This window comes from Cervus elaphus, chromosome 5 (genome assembly GCF_910594005.1).
Source record: "Cervus elaphus chromosome 5, mCerEla1.1, whole genome shotgun sequence".
Lineage (NCBI taxonomy): Eukaryota > Metazoa > Chordata > Mammalia > Artiodactyla > Cervidae > Cervus > Cervus elaphus.
This window is the reverse complement of record NC_057819.1, coordinates 14,629,772-14,653,544: the sequence shown is the minus strand read 5'-3', so window position 1 is coordinate 14,653,544 and position 23,773 is coordinate 14,629,772. Positions and strand designations below refer to the sequence as shown.

The window sequence follows — 23,773 nt, the reverse complement described above, 5'->3', positions numbered from 1 at the left end:
ACGTCAAATTTACTCAATTAAAAAAAAAAAGATACGTCATTAAGTGGAAAAAAAAAAAAAAAAGGCCAAGGTATGGAATAATGTTAGAAAGTAGTATGCTGACAAAGATCCATAGAGTCAAAGCTATGGTTTTTCCAGTAGTCATGTACGGATGTGGACCACAAAGAAGGCTGAGTGCCAAAGAATTGATGCTTTTGAACTGTGGTGCTGGAGAAGACTTTTGAGAGTCCCTTGGACAACAAGGAGATCAAACCAGTCAATCCTAAAAGAAATCAGTCCTGAATATTCATTGGAAGGACTGATGCTGAAGCTCCAATACCTTGGTCACTGGATGCAAAGAGCCAACTCACTGGAAAAGACCCTGATGCTGGGAAAGATTGAAGGGAGGAGAAGGGGGCAGCAGAGGATGAGATGGCTGGATGGCATCATCGACTCAATGGACATGAGTTTGAGCAAACTCCAGACAATAGTGAAGGAGAGGGAAGCCTGGTGTGCTGCAGTCCGTGGGGTTGCAAAGAGTCGGACGTGACTGAGCGACTGAATGACAACAACAATCTTTTGTTTAAAGGGGGGAGGAAAGGGTAAGAGCAGATATTAATACTTTGTATTTACAATAAAGAAACACTGCAAGGCAACACAAACTGAAAAATATGGTTGCTTTAGAATGGAGTGAACAAAAACGGGTAGAAGACTTTGCAATGTACAACTTTATGTTAGCCTGACGTCAATGTATTAGTCAAATATATTAAATTACAAAATAAAACCCACTCATTTATGGATTAAAAAATTAAAATCACAAATATACATACATACATAACTACTATCTAGAAAAATAAACCTTAAAGTTCGTTGAAGAATAAGTGACAAATTGAAAAAGTATTTAAGAACAAGGACAAGCTTATTTCCTTAGCCCTTATTTTCAACCACAAAAGATAACAATCCAAAGAAAATGAGGAAACTATTCACAAAGAAAGAAATACAAGCACCTAATAACACAAAAGGCTGCATATTGTCGCCCTGCTTATTTAATTTATATGCAGAGTACATCATGTGAAAGGCCAGGCTGGATGAAGCACAAGGTGGAATCAAGATTGCCCGGAGAAATATCAATAACCTCAGATATGCAGATGACACCACCCTTATGGCAGAAAGTGAAGAAGAACTAAAGAGCCTGTTGATGAAAGTGAAAGAGAAGAGTGAAAAAGTTGGCTTAAAACTCAACATTCAGTATCTTAAAACTAAGATCATGGCATCCGGTCCCATCACTTCATGGAAAATAGATGGGGAAACAGTGAGAGACTTTATTTTTTTGGTCTCCAAAATCACTGCAGATGGTGACTGCATCCATGAAATTCAAAGACACTTGCTCCTTGGAAGGAAACCTATGATCAACCTAGACAGCATACTAAAAAGCAGAGACATTACTTTGCCAACAAAGGTCAGTCTAGTCAAAGCGATGGTTTTTCCAGTATATAAGAGTTGGACTATAAAGAAAGCTGAGCGCCAAAGAATTGATGCTTTTGAACTGTGGTGTTGGAGAAGACTCTTGAGAGTCCCATGGACTGAAAGACGATCCAACCAGTCTATCCTAAAGGGAATCAGTCCTGAATATTCACTGGAAGGACTGATGCTGAAGCTGAAACTCCAACACTCTGGCCACCTGATGCGAAGAAGTGACTCACTAGAAAGGACCCTGATTCTGGGAAAGATTGAAGGCGGGAGGAGAAGGGGAAGACACAGGATGAGATGGTTGGATGGCATCACTGACTTGATGGGCATGAGTTTGAGTAAGCTCCGGAAGTTGGTGATGGACAAGGAAGCCTAGCGTACTGCAGTCCATGGGGTCACAAAGAGTCAGACACAACTGAGCGACTGAACTGAACTGAATAACACAATGAAAAAATATACAATTATATAAACGAAGGCAAACAAAAACAATGGTGAAACACCATGGCCACCTAGCAGACAAGCATGAGGAAGCAGTCATTACACTTTTGTATACATACTGTCATACACTTTTGGTGAGACTATAACCTAGTGAAACCTTTTTGGAGGGCAATCTGGCAATACTTATCAACATGTAAAGCATCCGCAGCCTCCAATCCAGTGATTACCAGTAAGTTACCCTGTGGATATACTTGTATAAGTCCATCTCGGTATCTGCTCAAGGATACTGCTTTGCAGTACTGTTTTTAATAACAACAACAACAAAATCCAGATGTGCATCACCAAAGGCCCTAATAAATAAATAATCATACAGCCACATAGTGCAATACTACACAGGCTAAAAGAGAACAGGGTTTACCTATAAGCACTAATACAGAAAGACCCCAAGACATGTTACTAGGTGAAAAAGCAATGTGTGTGCAACCTGTGAGAGGAACTAGAGGTAGGGCAACAGGGAGGAACACTTCAACTTCTTTTTGGATATCTCTTCTTTTACATTTTATACTTTTGTGCTCTGTCTGCATTTTAACTACTAAATTTTTTTAAACCAAGTATTTAAAAATACATGATGGCAATTACTTGCCAAGTACTTACTGAAAAGAGAAGTTCCTCTGGCATATCTATAAGGTTTCCTAATATTTCTGTGCAACAACACGGAGAAGGGTGACAAAGACAATTCTAACCAACAATCTAAAACTAGCAGCACACTTACATATCATCAAAAGCTGGATTTTCAAGCTCATGAGATACGAGACGCGAGCGTGAAAATAAATCAGATGCACCGTTCTGTAAGTGTCTCTGTGGAGTATTACATAAACAGCATTGGATCCCGGGTACCGCCTAGGAGAGACCACCACCGCTGTGGATTCACTACTGACGGGCGAGTCAACCTCAAGGAAATCACTTGGCTTCTCTGAACCTCAGTTTCCCGATCTGAAGAAGTGTGACTGTGTGTGTGTGTGTGTGTCAGGGTGAGGCTATCAGATTGTTCTGCAGTGTATGATTCTAACAGAGAAGTACTGCAAGCCTTTGCACAGCTATATGGAAAAAACTTCACTGGTAACTTGACATGTAGGAATCACACTCAAGCTGCTCTTCTGTTATCTCTGCAGGAACTCAACAAATGCACCTCATCTAGGACATACCCCAGAGCTGAATTACCAGAGGCCGAAAGAAAGATCCATCAGTGGTGTCCGACTAATGCCAAACCCAAAGAACAGAGTTCACGTTGTTAGAGTAATAAAAGGAACATATTTAAGATTTCAGCCCTATCTTTTTTTTAATAGCATATGCATATAAAGTTCCCATCACCTTCATTACCACAGTTCTGTCCTACCTCTGAAGATCTGTAACCATGCCATGACATGAACACTAACATTCTGAAATATCTCATGGTCCCAACTTTCAAGCAAGTGGAGAGATTTTGGAGGTTCACACTTCACAATATAATGGAAGTTAGGAGCATGAGAGGTGGTATACGATATTATGGCCATTGAAATTATTAGACTCTTCTTACCCAGTTCTGTAAATCCACAGTTGCCAGTACACAAAAAGAATTCTATGAGTCCCAGAGAGACAACATATTACCATAATTTATCTCATATGGTGTGTTAGTGCCAGGAAAAGGTAGGCCCTGACTTTTATTTTTCTATTTCTGTATTTGTCAAAAGATTATCTCTGTCTGTCCTCTTTTCACTGTTTCCTTTGAATCAAGCAGAGCCAACAGGAAAAGTAGGCCAAGTATATTTAATATTTTACACCAAACAAGTTATTTGCTTAAGATGGCTTGGCCAGCCTTGTGTCTGGCACTAAAACCCAGCCCGACAGTTCCAGTAGGAATTAAACACCAGTTTTAATGGGTGCTGTGTTCCAATGCCTACTAATGCATTGAGGGTTATTGGCCAACTTCTTCACATAAAGACAAGGATGAGTGTATGTGTGTGAATATGTGTGTGTGCCCACGTGTACGTATGGAGGGATTACAGGGGGGAGCTGGCCACAGCTGCTTAATTTTTGTCAAGCTTTTTTTTTTTTCTTAATAGGGAGGAGGGTTGCAGTTACTTACCATCCTCGTAAGCTGCCACCGCCAGCGAGCTGTTTATCCTCACAAAGGAGACATATGGCTGCATTCCAGGCTCATCCTCCTCAAACTCTGATTCCAGGAAGGGGGCTGTGTAGTCCCAGGTGCGGGTGTCCCACACCCTCACGTCCCCTGACGTGTATCTGGAAAACAAGGACACACTTGGTTCCAAATGGGGAGTGACTAGCAGGGCCACAGTGGAGAGCCTGTGGGAGCCTTAAAACACCCGTGAAGGAAGACTCGGCAGGTGGGGACCCACTCCTGCATCACTGTTTACACGAGTCACCCCCACAGGAGAAAACGGCAACTCGGTAACAGAAAGGCTGAGAACATGCTCCCTCTTCTCATGGCACAATGGTGATAATTTCAAAGGAGAATACTGTAATTAAAACACTGGAGAGAAAGATCTCCTTGCCTTCCTTTTTGACTATTATACTCCTTCTGCTACCTTAAGTTCTCCCAGTAAAGGGATCACTAACAGAAATGTGCAGAAGCCACACTATTTACACACATACGCACACAGGCAAAAGACAGGGAACCGCTAAGGGCTAATGGTCTTACAGGCACAAGCTTTTCTAATACCTCATCCATGCATCAGATTTGACTGATTAAAGTCCCTAAAGACTAATTGATTTGCTGAAACAATTAAATCTTGCCTTCAGCAGCCAGACAGTGCTGCCTTCTCATGAAAAGCTCTTGCCGAAATGCATGACGGTTTCGCCCACTTAGAGCACGGGAGCACTCACTCTCTCCTATCACTCCTGCCACTCCAACAAATGGCTCTCTCCATCACAGCCGAGGCAGGGCCAGAACCTGGGCAGACACCAGGCCCCGGGGACAATGGAGTGGCCAGATGACGAGGCAGCGCGCTGCCTGCCACCGGAGCCTTTATGCGGAGCTCCTCAGAGCTGGGGCAGAGGGTCTGCTTCAACACTGAAGCACCTGTGCCAAGGCATGTTAGATGCGGGGTCAGAGCCTCAGGATAAACCCACACAAACACAAAGACATGCAGACAACGGGAAAGGTATTCGGTCTTCCTGAGGCCAAGCCACAGTTCCTTCAGGGTTTCTTTCATTTCACGTTACAAATGTAGAACCGAAAAAGATAACGCCGAGACTTACTTAACTACTGAAGTCTATGACATGATACATCTATGAAGTAGCTGTACCTCAGTTTCTCACATGAGGTTTCTTAATAAACTAAGGTTACTCTGACTCGGGAATGCTTCACTTACTAAATGCAGCAGTGTTTTCCTCACATTATTAGTTGACAACCAATATATACACCATGAATTCAGAGGTCACCCTGTCACACACCTTCTCTAGGCTGGACCACTCGGCTCTCTCCCTGCAGGATGGCACCCGGGGAGTGGGCGTGAAGAGGCAGGCAGGAGACATGTGCTGCCTAAAACTGGACTGATGGGCCTCTGACCACTGATCCTCCAGCAAACAAAAATGCTCACTCCATGACAGTCATTAAGCCTGGTGACACACAAGCAAAAGCAAGATACCACAATCGCCAGGGCCAAGCATGGCCGCCGGCTCCCAGGCCCTCCAGGCAACGCTCCAGATCACGTGACCTCAACGAGGACACCTCAACAGAACACACAGCCCACTGCGCCCAAACTACCCGGCTCACTCTGACACCCTAAGAATGACTACACCATTCCCTGGAATAAGGCCACTTGCTTAGCAACAGACACACTCAGAGACAACGTGTGTAGAATTTCTAGGCTGTGTATGCTTAGATTCTTGAGGTTAAATCGTGTGAAAGGAACTGGCCAATTCAGAAAAGGCAGCTGAGAAGGATGGCGACATCATTCAGAAATAGAGAGAAGTGACAGACAGAGGGGACTCAGGAGCTTTGAGAGAAAGAACTACACAAACCAGGAAAGTGTATTTCCTTTCTGTCCATCTCTGTCATTCTGCTGCTTGTGACCTGCATATGAGAGCACATCACTCATCCTCAGGGCCTCTGTGGTGCCCCCTGAGGCGATAAGAGTGCAGGATTTGGGGGGCTTGAAACCCACTATTTGCAAGTTCCCTTTACACAAGGAGTTCCAAGGTAAAGCAACGGCAACGAAATCCAAACCTCACAACCGTGAGCCATGAAATACAGTCTGCCTCTCTCTTTTGGGGGAAGAGGAGAGATGGAGGGCAGAGGCCACAGAAAGAGGAGCATCCATTAATATCGGAAAGGCTCCTGACTGTCTTTTCTTCCAAGAAGTTGTCCCCTTCATGCTGCAACTCACTCACCTAAAATTAAACACATGCTCTCCTCAAAAAACCTTGGCCCACGACCAAACTGGCTTGTTGCAAGTTCTTGATTTTGTCAGAGACAGAACTTGTCCCAGGTCACCAGTGCAAAACTGGGGGGCTCCTCAACGCCCCTGTGCCACCACGTACACATCACCACACTACTTACTACACATGCAGTCCACACCCTTCCTGCTCTCCTCGCTCCCAGGCTGCCTCTGGGCCTGGCCCACCCCTCAGCCGCCCCACGACAGCCTCCCCACTCCCGAGCCTCACTCACCTTCGGCCACCCTGCACCAGCCAAGCCCTCAGAAATACCTGACTACGTGGCTCTCTCCCCCTTTCCCCCTCCACCCTCCACCCCAGACCGTGGGTGCTACCATCTTCCCGGACAGCAGCGTGGACCCTCCTCTGGTGGCAGCTGTGTGTGCAGGCATCTGACTGCTCATCTCCCCTATGAACCATGAGCTTCTAAGGTCAGGGGCTCGGTCCTGCTCCCCGCTGTTGATCCAGTGATCAGAACAGCTGAACTAAAATAGCGCTTGACACTAGGGAGCTCTTTGTAAATCCTGAGACCTTACCACCACAATGAATGAAGCTTTAACTGTCAGCCAGGCCCTGAGAACCCTCCACTAACTTGCCTCACTCCTCTCCCAGCCTCGTTTTCTCCTCTTCCTTAGCAGGAGCCGGTCTGTAGCCAGGATGGTGGGTCACTGCCTTTCACAGTACCGGTGCCTCTGCACCTCGGCTCCCAATTACCCACCTTTCTGGAGCCCCTTCCCTCCTCATGACCCAGCCAGGTGGGCCAATCTTGGCTACATATCAGAATCCCCTGGGATGCATTTAAACTCTCAATACCAAGGGTGCACCAGATCAATGACATTTCATCCTCTGGGGGCGGGACCCAATGAGCTACCCAGACGGAGAACCACCCACCTCCCTCAAGCCTGTGCTGTGCTGTGCTTAGTCGCTGTCGTGTCCGACTCTGCGACCCCATAGCTGCAGCCCGCCAGACTCCTCTGTCCATGGGATCCTCCAGGCAAGAATACTGGTGTGGGTTGCCATTTCCTTCTCCAGGGGATCTTCCCAAACCAGGGATTGAACCCAGGTCTCCTGCATTGCAAGAGGATTCTTTATCAGCTGACCTACCAGGGAAGCCCTCGCTTAAGCCTAATAATGTATAAAGGTCTAGCCCAGGCCCCCCTCCTCCATGACAGCTCTCTGCCTCCACTACTGTGCCCCTGAATCTGAAGAAATGGTGTTCACTGCTACGTCCCATGTCTCCTCAACGTGACCTTGAAGGCCCTACGACAGCGCCACAGCCTCCATCACGGCGCCTAACACATAGCTGAGAGAAGGGGTCCCCGGGGAACAGCCCGACTGGTCTGAGTGGCACCGCCTTCTCTCTGCTGGCCCACTTCCAGTGCTAATGGTCAGTGAAACACCCAGAACACACATCAAGATGCATCAGACTTCTTCCAGACTGACTGAAACCTCTCTACAAGACACAGAATAAGTTACGTTATTTTAGTAAACATAAAACTTTCTGTAGATACCCATTCTAAGTCAACTCCATTCTTCACAGCCAAAGAGCATGATAACAGCATAAATGTTTTGCTGTAAAAAGACTCACGAGGCAAATACAAAAGACTCGGTGCTCCTTTATGATGGGAACGGAGAATAAATACCCTGCTTCAGCAGGTACTACGTGATGACCCAGCAACAGGCTCTAGACTGCACCACGTGAAAGCAAGCACAGCAGCGGCGCTTGGACACCATGTGCATGAACGCGTGCTACAGAAGCGGACGCTTTCCTGAGGATGAGACACTGGCTGGGGCAGAGGGACCTGGACCAGACTCTCGCTGCAGCTTCAGAGTGCTTCCCAACACTGCCAGGAGAAGCAAGGACAGAGATGGAAGGGGCGAGGGCTGATTTTTCTCCAAAGCTCCAGATGTCTTTACGGCTGCCTAATGACAATTACACTCAACCAATTAAGACACCACTATGACAGTTGCATTGTCAGGGAGCCTCTGGACCCCAATGTTGATGGTTCTCTAATTAGTGCCTGTGCAAAGTACAATGGCAACTAATGTATTAGCTGATGTAAGAACACTAACGAAACACTAAGGAAGAAAGAAGCCTTTTCCAAACAAGGAAGGTTGCCCCAGCCCACGGCACGCATCAGTGAAGCTGTATGCTTTTTCCAGTCTTTCTCCTGCTTGGCAAGGTTGAGTTTACCTCCAAATAAACAGGTCAGAGACCACAGCTGATTTTTTTGTTGAAAGAATGGGAAGAGAGCCTCTTTCAAGCTTGGCACGCCAGAGCAATTGCCAATTTCAAATGATTTACCACCGAAGAGCTTTCATTAACTAGTACATTTCCAATAAGCGGACTACTTATTTGGACCAAGAGACCTGAAGAAAAACGGAGAAATGTTGTACAGCTAAAAACCACCTTTAACCTTTTTTCCTGTCTTAAGTAGCCAAGCGGGAGAGGGGATGGTTCCATTTTGCTTCCAGGTGCCAGTGCTAATTTGCTGAAAACAATTTTTTCAAGGTTCTTCATCACAACCAGGGGCATTGTTTTCATTTAAGAATCTGGGCGTAAGGTTAAGTGACTCAGCCAAGGTCACAAGAAACATTTTAGTGGCACAGCTGGGATCAGCCTGGGTCCCCAGGCTTTTCTCTAACCGCTGCTTTAGCCAACAAGTCACTGCCTTCTCCAATGACAGTGTCTTGGAAACAAATATGGCTTTTAAGAACCATTCCCATTTGAATGCAATATAAGGAATTTATCCTTTTCAATACTCTTGACTCAGGCTTGCAGGTCACTGCCCCTGACCCTAACTCATCAGTTCTACCACTATTGCTCAACTGGAAGGCAAGAAGCCAACGATGAAAAAGCTCCATATGCTGGCAAGGGGCATGGGACTGGGCAGGTGCAAAGGTGTCTCCCACACGTGGAATGGTTAAACTTCACTCTCGGGATTTCCTGGGTAGTCCAGTGGTTGAGACTAAGTTTTGCAATACATGGGGTGTGGGTTCGATTCCTGGTTGAGGGACTAAGATCCCATGTGCCTCCTCACAGTCAAAAAAAAACCAAACCATAAAACAGGAGAAATACTGTTACAAATTCAATAAAAACTTTAAAACTGGTCCACATAAAAAACAAAACAAAAAAAAGTCTTAAAAAAAAAAAAAAGTCTTAAAAAACTTCACCCTCTACAGGATCATGCTCAAACAGCCACCTGCAAACTAAGTCACAAGTCCCTTCTGATCAAGTACTCATGGCAGCCAAAAGGAGCCTAGTTACGGGGGCCTCAGGCCAGGAAAGCGAATGGTTTCACCTGTGTGTCAGATCCAATAAATCAGTGATAGCTGCCTACGGCCCTGTGCTGAGAAGGATTCTGAAGCTGTATTGCGCCCAGCTCACTGTAATGGACTTCCCAAGTCCATCGCTGGTGTGGGAGTGAGCAGGGGCAGCATGTGTGTAAGTCATGAGCATCCTTCCTCCACACGACACTCTGCCTGGACGACAACTCGCTGTCCCTTCCAGACTCAGTTGAGGAGTCACTTCCCAGGAGGAACCTGCCTGGCTCGGAGCCTACCCTAGTGCCTCTCCCGTGTGTCACGGCGCCTGCTCTTCCCCTATCCTGCTCTCTCTCACACTGGCCTGTAACCACCGATGACTGTATCGCTTCAGCCTGTGAGCAAGGGAGCTGCACCCCTCCCCCGAGCAAGGAATGGGTCCGTAGTGTTCCTCTGTGCTTAGTACATGCCCACAAATCTGACTTAAACTTAGAAGATGAAAGTGGTTTAAATACTACAATGCAATTAGGCCGAGGCCCCTACGAGTGCAGTGCCTGCATTTCAAGAAATGTTTATACCCTTAACATGCAGAGGTTTTAGGAGCTAGTCACATACTCCATACTTTCTTCAGTAATACCAAAGATTACAAATCAATGAAAGCAAGAGTATTTACTGTTTTCTATGAAACACGACTGTGTTGTTATTATGCAATTAACAAAATGAACTCAATCCCACAGTGCAGTCTTTCTGTGGAAATGCACTGCTGCAAACATCAAGTGCAGCTTAAGATGCATCAATTGAGAAATAATGAACATCTTAATGGACCTTATGAGATCCATGCACTACACACTTAAAACTGTTTTCCATACATCTTGGTTAATCACAATCAATAGAGTGAGAGTCAATGATGATTATGCAGAGTTATTGTAGCTGTGGCCCTTCCCATTATTCCTTGGAGAACCCGAGATGGGTAAATGCAGCCATGAGTTCACCAGTATTTATTAAGGATATTCTAGAGCTCCTTCATTAAGGATATAATAAATGTGACGCTCTCCTCTGGTCTCTTATCAGTACCTTACCTCAGACTTATTTACCAGAAGAGCATGTACACCTCACAGCAGAAAATAAATAAATAAAAAGTATTTTTAAGAAGAGGTCCCTAACGGGTAATGATTGGATTCCTTATGGGAAATAGTCCAACATCATAATAAGCAGCAGCACAAAATCTATATAACACAAGGTTGAAAGGAAAACTGTCAAGAGAAAGAGTTGGTTTTTTTTTTTAAAGGGGGAAAGATAAAGCAAGTCCTTAGTAAGTGTACATACAGGGTGACATTTATCTAAGGCTATTTGTATCACCAATCTGTATTTACAAGGCATCTGCTATCATCTCAAGAGCCTCAAAGTAATCCTAGGTATTATATTATCTAGTTTTATACATTCACATGAAGCTAGCAGAATATTAGAAACACCACCTTGAGGTCTTCAGCTCCTGAACAGAAAGTGTTTTAGATTTTAGAATTCAGGGCAAATACACACTACTTCAGATCAAAGCCATATTTTGACATGGTTTGTGGTCAATACTAATTTTTAATTATTGGGAAAAGTAGTGGAAAAATGGCTAAAAGCAAGACATTTCAAGATTACCTTAGACACATGCCTATGTCTGAAGTATTATTTTTCAACAGTTCTTAGCTATAAACAATAACAACATTCCAAGAAAAGTGTCAATAGGCAAAGTGAACCCAGAGATTCAGACACTCAATTTAACATATATAGATTAGAAACTCAAAATGTTGCTTCATGTCTACAGAAGACTGGCAATCCTCTTGACTATCCAGGTCGTATGGACAGAGTTTTAGTCAATAAAAGCCAGAACAACAGCCAGAGGTCACTTCGGCTGCTAGAGACATGTAGGCAGTTTTGCTCTGTGTCTTACTTGCCTCAAAGGGAATGGAGATGGGGAAAATCAATGTAGACCAAATGGGACAACAGAGAACTTCTTAGGGAAAGATGACAGCTAACACTTGGTGACATTCAATGATAGAGATTTCCCTCCAACCATACTTGGGGGTGAAGAGAAACACAGACACACAGTCACCATTCTTCTCAGTACAGACAGGAAGCGCACCCTAAAAAGGCAGATCACCATAGTAGAGAACAGAAGAGGGGTGGGGGGAGCATTTAGGAGTACTGAGAAAAACCTTGACACAAAAAGGGGACTTGACACTTTTTTAAACCGGAAGGGGGAATATGGTCCTCTAATGTGAACAGAAAAGTGTGCTTTCCTATGCAAACTGAAACGCTTCAGACTTATGAATCTTAAGTAACACTGAGGAGGGAGTTTATTACAAAACACACCACGGCATACTCTTGGGCATCTGATAAAAGCTTTTGGTGAGCTAATAGCTTAATGGCCGGCACAAGGCCTCCAGTGAGCCCCCTGGCTGACTTTCTCCTCCAAGTTTTACCTGAGATGCGCTCCTTCACTAGATGGCAGTAAAGCAAACATATTTCTGGCAAAGTATACCTAGCCCTGCATCTCAGGTTATAATGTGACCTTTCTGAACTCATGTCGTCATCTGTTTTCAACACCCGTAACTCTCAGTATGACTGTGGAGAAAGAGGACTGTCTAGGTCTCACAACACAACATAGGACGGGGACGCTGTCACAGCCTCGTCCCTTTGGTCTTTTCCCTCAATGATAAACGTGTCATTTGAGACATTCTACAATTCTCGAGCTCTCACCATAAAAAAAGAAAAAGAAAGAAACAACCACCACGCTTCCTAACCACTTATTATCAACCAACTTTCTAGGTAACATCTCCTTCTAAGCCCAAGGACGGCACACACTAAACCTCACCGCATTTCAGGAACGCTACCAGATCACAGAGGAAATGCAGACAGGGGGTCAGCTCTGACAGAGAGAGAGAGGTGGCTATGTACACAGACCGGTGGCTTCTCCGCACAAGTTACTCTCAGGTTAAAGAAACGGGAAATCTCAGCGAGCAAAAAACAAGTCTAAGTACAGGCTGTGTTTGAATCACGTACTTTGTCACAGTCGCAGGGACTTCCAAGAGCACAGAAAAAACTGTTTCTGATATCTTCTGGGATGCTGCACACACTGCCAGGTGGCCACACGACACCACAGAGAGGTGTGAGGGGGGGACCCGAGCAGAGGTCTGTGAGCCAAAGGTGCAGCAAGGCGGCTCGGGGAGCACAGTGTGTGAGGGGCTCTTCCTTCTGTGCGTGCCTGCCCCGAAGTTTCCTGGGTGCTGGGACGGGTGTTCTTTAGGCTCTGCGGCTACACACACTCTTCACACACAGGCCCCACCATTTTAAGAGGAGCACAGTCAACAAGATCCGGCTAGTGTTATTTATGGTGCTGACTGAGAACGGGAAGGTACCCTCAGAAGAGTGGGTTTGAGGGACGGTTTAGAGACTCCAAGGCAAAAAGTTAAATGGGAAAGAACTTGAGGATTATTGAAGGCATTTTAAGATAATTTTTTTTTTCCTTTGACCACACCATGCAGCATGTGGGATCCTAGTTCCCTGACCAGGGGTCAAACCCAGCTTCCCTGCTGTGGAAGTGCAGAACCTTAACCAATGGACCACCAGGGAAGTCCCTAAAATAATTCCTTAATCTGAAAAAGATAAAAAATCCAGCCACCTAAATCCAGTAACATGCATTTGAAAACCGAAACATAAATGGCACACACCAAAACCTATAATGGGAGCTGTGCTAGCAAGCTGGAAATCAGGCAGCTTTCTCTTCTCCACTTTCTAATAGTTTTGCAAAGACAACATGGTCTTACTACTGTTTTCATTTTTAACAGAAGAGAAAGGCCCATACCTGCCATAAAGGAAAACAAAATGACACTATAACAACAGACAGGCCATCCGAGCAAGGAGCCAGGGCTGGAGATGACAGTGAGGGGCCGGGCTCTCACGGGTCCCTGCAGAACCACAGCGGGGCGGGCGGGGTACGCCTGTCAACCCCACTCCCCAGACCTCGGGAGCCTCCACGACCTCACGCAGGAGGAGCATTTCAGAACAGAATCTCTAAAGTTCCTTCCAGGTTTCAAACTGTGTGATTCTAAGTTGAAAAGAACTAGGAAATCAGAACAGACAAAAGAAATCAGGAATTCCTCCAGTTTCTCACGTAACATGTAGTATACATATCGGGGGAAGGGAGTCTATTAAGTGTTAACATTCTTCAGATTAAAAAAATGTATCAGTACTACAGGGAGCTTAACGAAATATTATATAACACTTCTACTTTTAAAAGATGCTTACAAATTAACTGGGAATTTACATGACTATAAAGTTTAAAAATAAAATAACAACATAAGACAAAAATGTTTCGGTGAGGCCTCAAAGCCATGTGGTTAGCTGCCCCATGAGCTGCAGACAATCGCTTCCCTGGGAGGCATGAGAAGGGGAGATGCTGGCCTGGAGGCAGGGAGAGCCAATAGGCCAGTGCACCATGGAAGCTGTGGGTGGCAGCAAGACTTGAGCTGAGCCATAAAGAATGGAGACAGGGTTTCTTCTGGAGGTGATGAAAATGTTCAAGAATTAGATAATGGTGGACAGTTTTACAACCTTGTGAATGTAGGAAAAATCACTGACTTACACAATTAAAAGGGTGAATTTTATGGTATGTAAATTGCATCTCAAGTTTAAAAAGACACGGTCAGAGGTAACTAGGGCAGTATGGGGGGAGAAAAACCAAAGGTACCCTGGGAAGAGTAATGAGGAAAAAGGAAGGTTGGAAACAAATTTCAAAGGGCTCCAAGCATCAGGAAAAGGTAATTGAGAATTATCATCCACAAGATAGGAAGGGAAACAAACACTCATCGACAAGAGGGAAAGATCAAAAGCTTTGAGAATAATGTCTGTTTCCTCTGGTGGAAAACAAGCCTCAGGTGAGAGACATCCACGTCCTGCTCACTTGACAGGGACTCGAGTGTCTCAGAGTTGATGAGCAAATAAGCATTTGATGGGTACCCTGGTTCTGCGTGAAAAGAAGACTGAGGCAGAACCAAGACTGGGTTAACTCTACCTTTATGTGTAACACACATCAGTCTAAGTCTAAGCAATCCAACTCCAAACCAGGAACACCTACACAGAGGACTGAAAAACTGAGAAGAAGCTGGGAAAAGATTCTGCAACAGAATCTTCAATTATATAATTAACAGGTTTAAATGCAAACATGGAACATAGGTTACCTGCAAATATATAAAACTAAGCCTCTGAACAGATTCCACTTGCATAAAAAATAGAGAAGAAGGAAGGGAAGAAGAAAAATAGGAAAAATGCAAGAGAAGTAAATGAGAAAGAAATGGTGGGGTAGCCACTGTCTCTTTAAGAAGCTCCTTGGAGATACATAACTGCAGAAAGCCTGGTGAATACAACATTGATTGAGAATGAGGTAACCGCAAACACCACTGTTCTCAAATGAAAAGGGATTCAAGCTCTGACCCAGAAAACAAGCATCGTAACCACCAGATAAAATTTTAAATGATAAACACAAGATGCTGTATATACAAGCAAGACTCAAGTATCTGAGGCTAGGCCATCAACTTAAGGTTCTCTTAGAAAGAGGGGCTGTGAGGAGCCTCTCTGACCCACAGATCAAGTTTCATCTTATCGATCCACAAAACTCTGCCATCGCTGTGCTTTGTGCTGGCAAAATCCGTGACACTGAGCAGGCCTCAGGGGAACGGAGAGGCAGGAGAAGAAGGACTGGGATCTGGACTCACGGCCAGGCTGCCTCTTGTAAGGTCCACGTCCAGATAAGAAATTCATAATTGGCTTTCGAGAGTCATCTTCCTTATTTCAATTCCTTTTATGACTTTCAGTTCAATCTCAGCAGTCTGTTCTCAAAGGCCTCTAACCAGAAGACCCCTGTAACTAGAATGATCCCAGTCCCTCTGGGGGTTACTAAGGAATCTCAGCATTAGCAGGTGAAGAGGACCGTACCTGGCATGAGCTCTCAGGCCCACACCTGGCTGATGGGGGCAGAAGCCTAGTGCCACACTGATAACTGGATGGACAGAATTCTAGATTTCTAGTCCATCAATTTTTCTAAAAGTTTCTAACTGTTTTATGGCACTCCCAAGAAGGGCATTAACCTCGAAATCACGGTCAGGAAAACACAAGCTAAAGGAAAGTGTTGCTCCTAAGGCATAACCTGTTTAAAGCAAAGTACCTTTACAAAGGCACTATGAAAGCAGAAAACATTAAAATAATCTGACTCTTTGAAATTTCAATTCAAACTATACTCTTCAAGCAACGCTTCTGAAGGAGTTTTCTTTAAAAGGAAAAGGCTCTCCTATGACTATGTTGTTAAGTCCAAGGCTTCTTTCTGTTTGTCCAACCAGGAGAAACCTCTTTTGGGCGGCTCACTTCAGAGTCAATCCAGACCCAGAAGTTTAAGTGTCCTGGTCTCTACAGTATTAGGTACACAACGTGAGACTCTAGTTCAAGACATACTGTTAATTCAAAAAGAAAATTACCACCTTAGTATACATTAAAGAAACACATAAAAACACCTCTCCGATAAAACATGAAGAATTCATGAAAGTGGTTTTTGGAATAGAAGCCAAATTCACAGAAGCTAAAATTAAATTTCTCAGCAATGGAGATAGATACGTAATAAAACACCTATTTCAGGACAAGTTAACTGCAATATGAACTGTGTGGTAGGGAAGGAAGGTTACCTGTGTGGCCACAGCCCTTCCTCATAATGAAGGCTTCAGAATGAGAAATCAAGAATAGGACCTGATTCTGCCAACACTTATCATTCTTGCTTGAGTTTTTTATGTCTTCATAAAGAACAAACTGTTGGCCTTAATGAAAATCTAACATAATAACATGCCACAAGAGTCATTTAAAAGCTCAAAAGATATGAGACAAATGGATTACAGAGCCGCCCCACCCCACTCGCTTCAGAACCCTCGACTACTGGAGGACGCAGTCAGGGGCTCTGTCTTGTCTCCACGCGGGCTGTGAGTGGGAAGGCACGCGCTCCCAGAGGTAGAATACGGTGGCTGAGACGCAGAGGGTGGTCCGTGAGAAGTGAAAGACTTCAAGATGAAGAGTATTAAATGGAAAACTGTTTTCGCTTACCCAGCAATGACAACGCCATCGTGAGAGTGCACATCACATAAAACTGCGTCGGGAATGTGTTCCAGCTCACTCACCGCGCCTTTGCGATTCTGCGTGAGAAAAGGGGTGCGGTTTATACTGCTCTCGGGATGGCAGGGAGACAAAGCATTTCGCTCTCACCTATATTCCAGGGTGGGTTATCTACAGCAGGGACTGTGTCCACAGTTAAGAGACTCAAAAGGACACAGACAACAACCAGTATGTTAAGCTCCTAGCACTTACGAGCTGCACACACTGAATGCAGCCGGACTGTGAGACACTGACCCCCCGCCCAGGGATTACAGGAGCAAACGACTTCACTCTACAGAGGCTGCCGGTGAAGAAGTGCGTAAAGTGTATGTAAAAAGTTTAGTTTGACGGAGAGGACGTGGTTAATGCTATTTTACCTGGTAACAGCTCTTGTAAGTGCTCTCAGAATAAAATTAAAACATATATACAACAAAATAAAAATCAGGTTGGGGGGGGGGGGGGAGAGAAGAGATTATTTCTGATTGAGAGGTCAGAGGTTCATGGAAATGGTATATAAAGGAAACCCTAAAACCCATAACACAGTAGCTCCTGATGTAGGTGAAGAGAGGCAAGAGGAAGATATATTTTCCAGTATACGCCCTTTCATGACTTTTGCTTGTATCATGATTATTTATTGATTCAAAATATATACAAATAATTATTTTTAAAATAAAGGGAATCTGGAGGTATAGAAAGTATTTACATGTGGGATGTTGGGAAGGGTGGGACAGTTAAGCCAAAAAGCAAGCATGCATAAAGGTATTCAAGAATATCAAGCCATCAAAAAATATAAATACCTAACTGAATCACTTTGCTATACACCTGAAACACAATATTGTAAGTCAACAATACTAAAATTAAAAAAAAAAGAATACCAAGCCATCCATAACTTCACCTTTGCTGTACCAGCATAAGGATCAGAAATAGTATAAGTGCCAAGGACAGTTCTTTGCACACAAGTTTCCAATAGATGGTAGCTACTATTACTATCCATATTATTATTAGGAGACAGATGATGACATCCATTCCATTAAAACCGACATTTATTAAGCAGCTGAGCTCCAGACGCTGTGCGAGATGACCCGCTCGGGGATCGCACTGAACTCAAGACCTAAGTCCAGGCTGAGGGACTCCACTGGACACGTCCGGGAGGGGCTGTCCTGCTGGTGGAGACACGGGAGGGGCTGCAGAGCCATCCGTGCAGGCGCCACAGACAAAGTGACAAGAACAGCAAGCGAGAGACCAGGCAGTGAAAGCCAAGGAGAGGGTCTGTGCCCTCATGGCCTCCACGAAGTTTTGTCACGTGGCTTCCTCTTCGTCCTGGGCTCCAGCCCCACAATGGTATTCTGGATGAAGAGACCCTAGCAGCCACTGTGAAACAAGTGTGTGCAAACATCAGGGAAAGGAACACCATTTCACCCTTGCTCTGAAGTCCAGGTCAGTTTGTACAGGTCACCCTCTGTGAAGTACTGAGAACCCTGGGGTCCCTTCTGAGCTTCCCCAGACACTGACCTAGGAGATGTCAAACCAAATCACCTTCCTGACCCATCCAGAGGATGACCAAGAATAGCACCAAATCACAGCGTCCGTGTGCCAAAGTCAAGGCTAACTGAGCCACCGACACGGGCCACGTCCTGTGGGAGGAGCGTCAGGGACCATTAGACAGTCCTCTTAACTGCAGCCTGGAGAGCGCAGCTACTCTCAGCTCCACATTAGAGATGGGAAAGCAGAGGCACCCACAGGGAAGGCATCCTGCTCTCTGCTACCTTTCATGTTTTCATAAGGATTCCTTTCATTCCAGAATCACTACTGTTAATGCAAGAGACATCACTTGACCTCTGTAGTCCTTATAGGTAACAGTGCAGGATGCGGGCCCAAGATGCTCCAAAGAGAAGCCTCCCTCCAGTCTGACTCCAGTTCATTCAAGCAACAACCTCTTATTGAGCACTTACCAAACACATGGCTTTGTGCTTGTTAGAGAAAAACAATAAACAGATGTTCAGTTAAACTGTATGCAATCTGTACACAGGCATTAAGTTCCAGATGCTGTGAGGCAGGTCGTTATACACCTTCACTTCTGCCCCCTCCAGCCTGGATGAGGAGGGCATACCTGCTTCCCTCCCTCATTGTCTCTGGTGCATGTAGGTGTGTGTGCTCAGCTGTGTCCGACTCTTTTGCGACCCCATGGACTGTAGCCCACCAGGCTCCTCTATCCATGGAATTCTCCAGACAAGAAGACTGGAGGGGGTTGTCATTTCCTTCTCCAGGGGATCTTTCCAACCCAGGAATTGAATCTGTGTCTGTTGCATCTCCTGCACTGGCAGGTGGAGTCTGCCAGGTTACCAACTGCACCTGGTAAGTGCCCATTGTCTCTGGAGCAAACAAAGAACTCAGCTGCTGTGTTCTCCCTTAGGATCTGACATTTATGAACTTGAGCCATGGTACCTGGAGTATCTCCAGCTCTTGTGCTCACAACTCTCAAAAGCATCCCTCCTTCCGGGACAGAACACACTCCTCTCAAGCGTTCCTTAAATTATGGCCCCTCCTGCCAGGGTTAGACCCTTGGCTTTCCTATCTCCAGCCTGTCTCAGCAGGTTTGCTCTCACTTATGTCCTTCACACAGACCAAACCAAGCAAAAGGGGAAGAGGAGGCCTCCACCTGGTCTGGATGCACATGGCGGGGCAGCGGGACTTTTATTTAGTGGCGGTGTCTTTGTGGTCTAAGGACAGCTGTGCTAATTCTCTTTGGAAGGGTGGCTCTCAACCAGGGGTGATGCTGGGGGAAGGAAGGGAATGGTTTCTGGCCTGTACTGGGGAGAAGCTGGAGATGCCGCAGAAGCAGAAGATCCTGCAATGCCCAGGACAGCCCTCACTAAAAAGGATCTGGCCCCAGACGGTGCCAGTGCCGGGGCGGAGAAGCGCCAAGTTAAAGGAACACTGCTCTTATTGACTTTGCTAGGAACTGTGACACTGCCCAGATCTAGAATACGGTCACTAATCAGGTTGTGAGGTGACTGGGGACAGACGTGCACATAGGCAGTATGTCACCATCAGTAATGAGCAAAAGCTTGTTCATCTCAAAGTCTATCAGGACTGACTTTTACAGGAGGGGAACAGAGAATCCAGTTCTGTCCCTTCCCTCCACCTGAACACCCAGCCCCCAAGTGGGAAGAAACGGCCACCAGGCCAGCATCTCCTCGTGCCTCGGACAGCTCCATGTAACACTGCTCCTGACATGATTTCTACAGAAACACTTCACTGGGCAAATGCGCAGCTGTGATCTAATATTTCTGTAGAGATTTTGAAGTGATAAACGTTATGGAAGCAAGCCAATAGGTTATGTGAGGGAAGGGAAGACAGTACTTAGAGACGCTTAGTAATCTCCCTCTCACATTGACTGAAAAGAGCACTTTCAGCCCCTCTTTTGTATTCAGGTGATGCTTTCTTGGTCCATCCAGGGAAGAGGGAACAGTGAAAGGGGGCTGCATGGAACACCACTCCAAACACCCCAACCATCAGAGGGAGGTTTTTAGCACCTCAGGCTCACCTCCTCTCCTGGAGGACAAAGGATGCTCCCAAAATAGGTGGCTAGAAATGAGGGCAGATACTCTAACGGTCAACAAGTCACTGTCAGCTGCAGGGACACTCACCACACCCTTCTCTCCGCTTTCAGCAGTGAACCTCAGGCTGAAACTGGAGGGACTCAGGGTTTAATCCCGGGCTTGGATTCCTGGGTCCCTGGAGGCAATTCCCCTGCAGGTAATGGTACTGGCCACTGCCTACCTTCCAGTTGGTTCTCAACATGTGCTCCTTGGCTCGGCACTCTTGGAAGACGAGCTTCCAGCAAGAATAATCGGAGATGCTGCTCTCGGGGAGGTGGCCTTCCTGCTGGCACAGCCTGTACCATAGCACCTCGTCCTCCGCAATCACCTTCCACGTCTTGCTCACCTACAACAGCCCAAGTGACACAAACATCAAGTTCTGCAATTAGAGACATCCCTTGTCATCCAAAAATCAATCAACACCTTTCTTTATCACTGCCCTGGGTTTATGGCAGTATAAAATGTCTCATTAACAAAATCCTCCGAGGCGAAAAAAATACAAGCAAATGTTTCCAGTTTTATCTTTAAAGATTTCAAAATTGCTGTACTACCAACCTAATGCCACATTTTAGACTATTTGGTTAAATTATTTTATACATACACATGTAAATGCAAGATACAAAGAGAAAAATACACAAGCATGTAAAAGACAAAAAATATACACTAACATGTTAACAGATACAAAATCACACACAGCTTTTCAGAACAGAATCTCTGCTTTTTACTAATAGGTACTTGTATTTCCATCTTATAGAGCTAGACACTGATGACCTCTGAAATAAAAAGCTGTGATAAAATTAATATCCATAACCCAAACTTCTGGTCATGTGAGAAATACAAATTCATTTTATGTGTGAAAACTCAGATTTTAAGTGTGTAAATAAAAAATATTCAACAGAAAGGGCAAGCTATTAACTAGGATGACAAGATTCGATAGAGAGAAATGAACACTATATCTGGACTGGATTTCAAATCCCAACAGTATCCAGAGGAAAGGGCCGTTTTAGCCGTTAAGAGCTTTGTCTTCCAAGCCTAACTTGGGGAAATGATGGATTTTCTTCATCATGAGATTTACTGTACCAAGTTGGGCAGATTGTAAAGGATGGACTCTGCTGGTGAAATGAGACACTGACGCAGCAGATCCACATGATCTGAGGTCTGCTCAGATTCTGCTTGCTGCCCACCCAAAGGCTGAGCCTCACTTCTAATAAAGTCATGACCAGTGGTTCTCAGTAACCTGCGCTCCATAACACTCCCTTGGGGCTACTCCAAGACATCAAATACTCAGATAAGAAAGAACATGAGACACAGTGAGAAAGAACACACAGCATGTGCCCGGCAGACTCTTCTTTACACAAGGGTGCCTCACTTGATGAAGTGCTGCTAGGGAGTTAACTTTCTAACTACAGAGTGAAGATAGCTGAAAATCTGCTCCTCCGAAGAAGCAACAATAATACTGCCAAAAATTGTCAAAAATCAACTTTTTCAGAGCCCCAGAAATTAACTAAAAGCTTATAATATTCCGAGGAGCATTTATTCAAGGAAAACGGCTGAATCTTAGTAAGAATAGCAACCTTTGTGTTGTTTTCACTTGCATTAATCCCATCCTTGTCCTCCAGCTCCATGGTAGCCTTGAAAACCAACAGCCTCCAACTACAGTAGCTATAAAAACCAGAGGTCTAGCAACTCCCAGAGAGGCCAAATGGGTTTACAGCTCTCCGAAAGTACCATCCCCAGAAAACTGTCACTCTTTGGCCTGTCTGGCAGCTTGCTAGAAAGCTCTGTTCTGAAGGCTTGTCTTCATCTGACCTGACTGAGATCTAACTCTGTCCTATATCCAGGGCATTTGTCAGAAAAGATGAGGGACCACTGTTTAACAGTGCAGCTGCCTGACATGGTACTACCAACTAGAGCTAAAAGGAGGCTGATCGAAAGACTTAAAAGGAAAACCTGGGGAGTGGAACACCCCATTATAAATATGTTCAAAATACTAAAGGAAAGCATGTCTAAATAAACAAACATATACGCACAATGTCTCAGAAAGTACAGAATATTGATAAAAAGATAGAAATTTTTTTTTAAAGAACCAAATAGAAGTTTTATAGTTGAAAAGTATAATAACTGAAACAAACAAACAAAAATCACTAAAGGGGCTTAACCATAGATTTGAGCTAGAAGAAGAATCGGAAAATTTAAGGTCAATTAAGATTTTCCATACTGAGAAAGAAAAAGAATAAAAAATTAACAAAATTAACAGAACCTCAGAGAACTATGAGACACCATCTGAGTGGACCAATATAGGCATTATAGGAGTCCCATATAGGGAAGGAAAGAGAAAAAGGAGTAGAAAGGATACCTGAAGAAATTAAGGCCAAAAATTCCCCCAAATTTGAGGGAAAACATTCATCTGCATAGCCAAGAAGCTCAGCAAACACCATGAAGAATAAACTCAAAGAAACTCACACCTAGACACAGTTAAACTGTTGAAAGCTGGAGACAGAATCTTGAAAGGATCTACAAAAAAAAGACTCATTCACAAAGTACTCTATACTTCTCCTCAGAAATCATGGAACTCAGAAAGCAGTGGCATACAGCATATTCAAACCGCTGAAAAGAGACTGCCAATCAACAAATCTATATCCAGCAAAACGATCCTTCAAAAATAAAAGGAGAAACTAAGATATTCCCAGATAAACAGAAAATAAGAGAATTCATCTGGAGTAGATTTGCCCTACAAGAAATACTAAATACCATATTTTGACTGCCTAAAGGCAGGCATTTAGGCTGAACTGAAAGGAAATATACTTTATTTTCCAAGTAAACATCACCATAAAGGTAAATATAAAAGACAGTATAAATGTACTTTTACTTGCATCCCTTTCCTTCCATCTGATTAGAAAGACACAGCCTAAAACTGCTGATGGGCTTATAAAGATAGAATTTGTACACAATAATAGCACAAAGAAAGGAGAGGGAAGACAGTTATTCTGGAGCACTTTGGTTGTACTATCGGAATTATGTTGGTATTAGTCAAAACTAGATTATTTTATGAGGCTCACTGTAACCCCTAGGGCAACCATTAAGAAAATAACTCCAAAATATGGCTTGTACAAGAAACAAGAGAATTAGAATGGTATGCTAGAAAAACATCTAACACAAAAGAAGATAATAGTATCTGAAAAGAGGAACAAAAAAGATATACTAAGAGTTCCTTAAGTGACTGAGGGCAGCCATCACGTTTCCCCTTAGTCATTTCTTCACTGGTCTAAAACTACTACACATTTCCTTCAACTAATTGTCACAGAACTAGCTCCCATATTCATTACCTCTGAAACGTACCCTCATGTTTATGCATCTGCATTGTCCCTCTTCAAATGTGGTACTTGCGACTAAACAATACC

The 23,773-nt window shown here is 44.4% G+C and overlaps 1 protein-coding gene across 1 annotated transcript in view; it reads right to left on the bottom strand.

The window, feature by feature from the left end:
* FBXW8 (F-box and WD repeat domain containing 8) overlaps positions 1-23,773 on the bottom strand; it is a 112,649-nt gene that overhangs the window by 61,434 nt on the left and 27,442 nt on the right. Inside the window, exons 3-5 of the mRNA XM_043901771.1 lie at positions 20,554-20,718; positions 16,723-16,811; positions 4,013-4,170 (exon numbers count right to left, since the gene is read on the bottom strand). Coding sequence (XP_043757706.1) covers positions 4,013-4,170; positions 16,723-16,811; positions 20,554-20,718 — 412 coding nt within the window. The remainder of the gene's footprint in view (positions 1-4,012; positions 4,171-16,722; positions 16,812-20,553; positions 20,719-23,773) is intronic.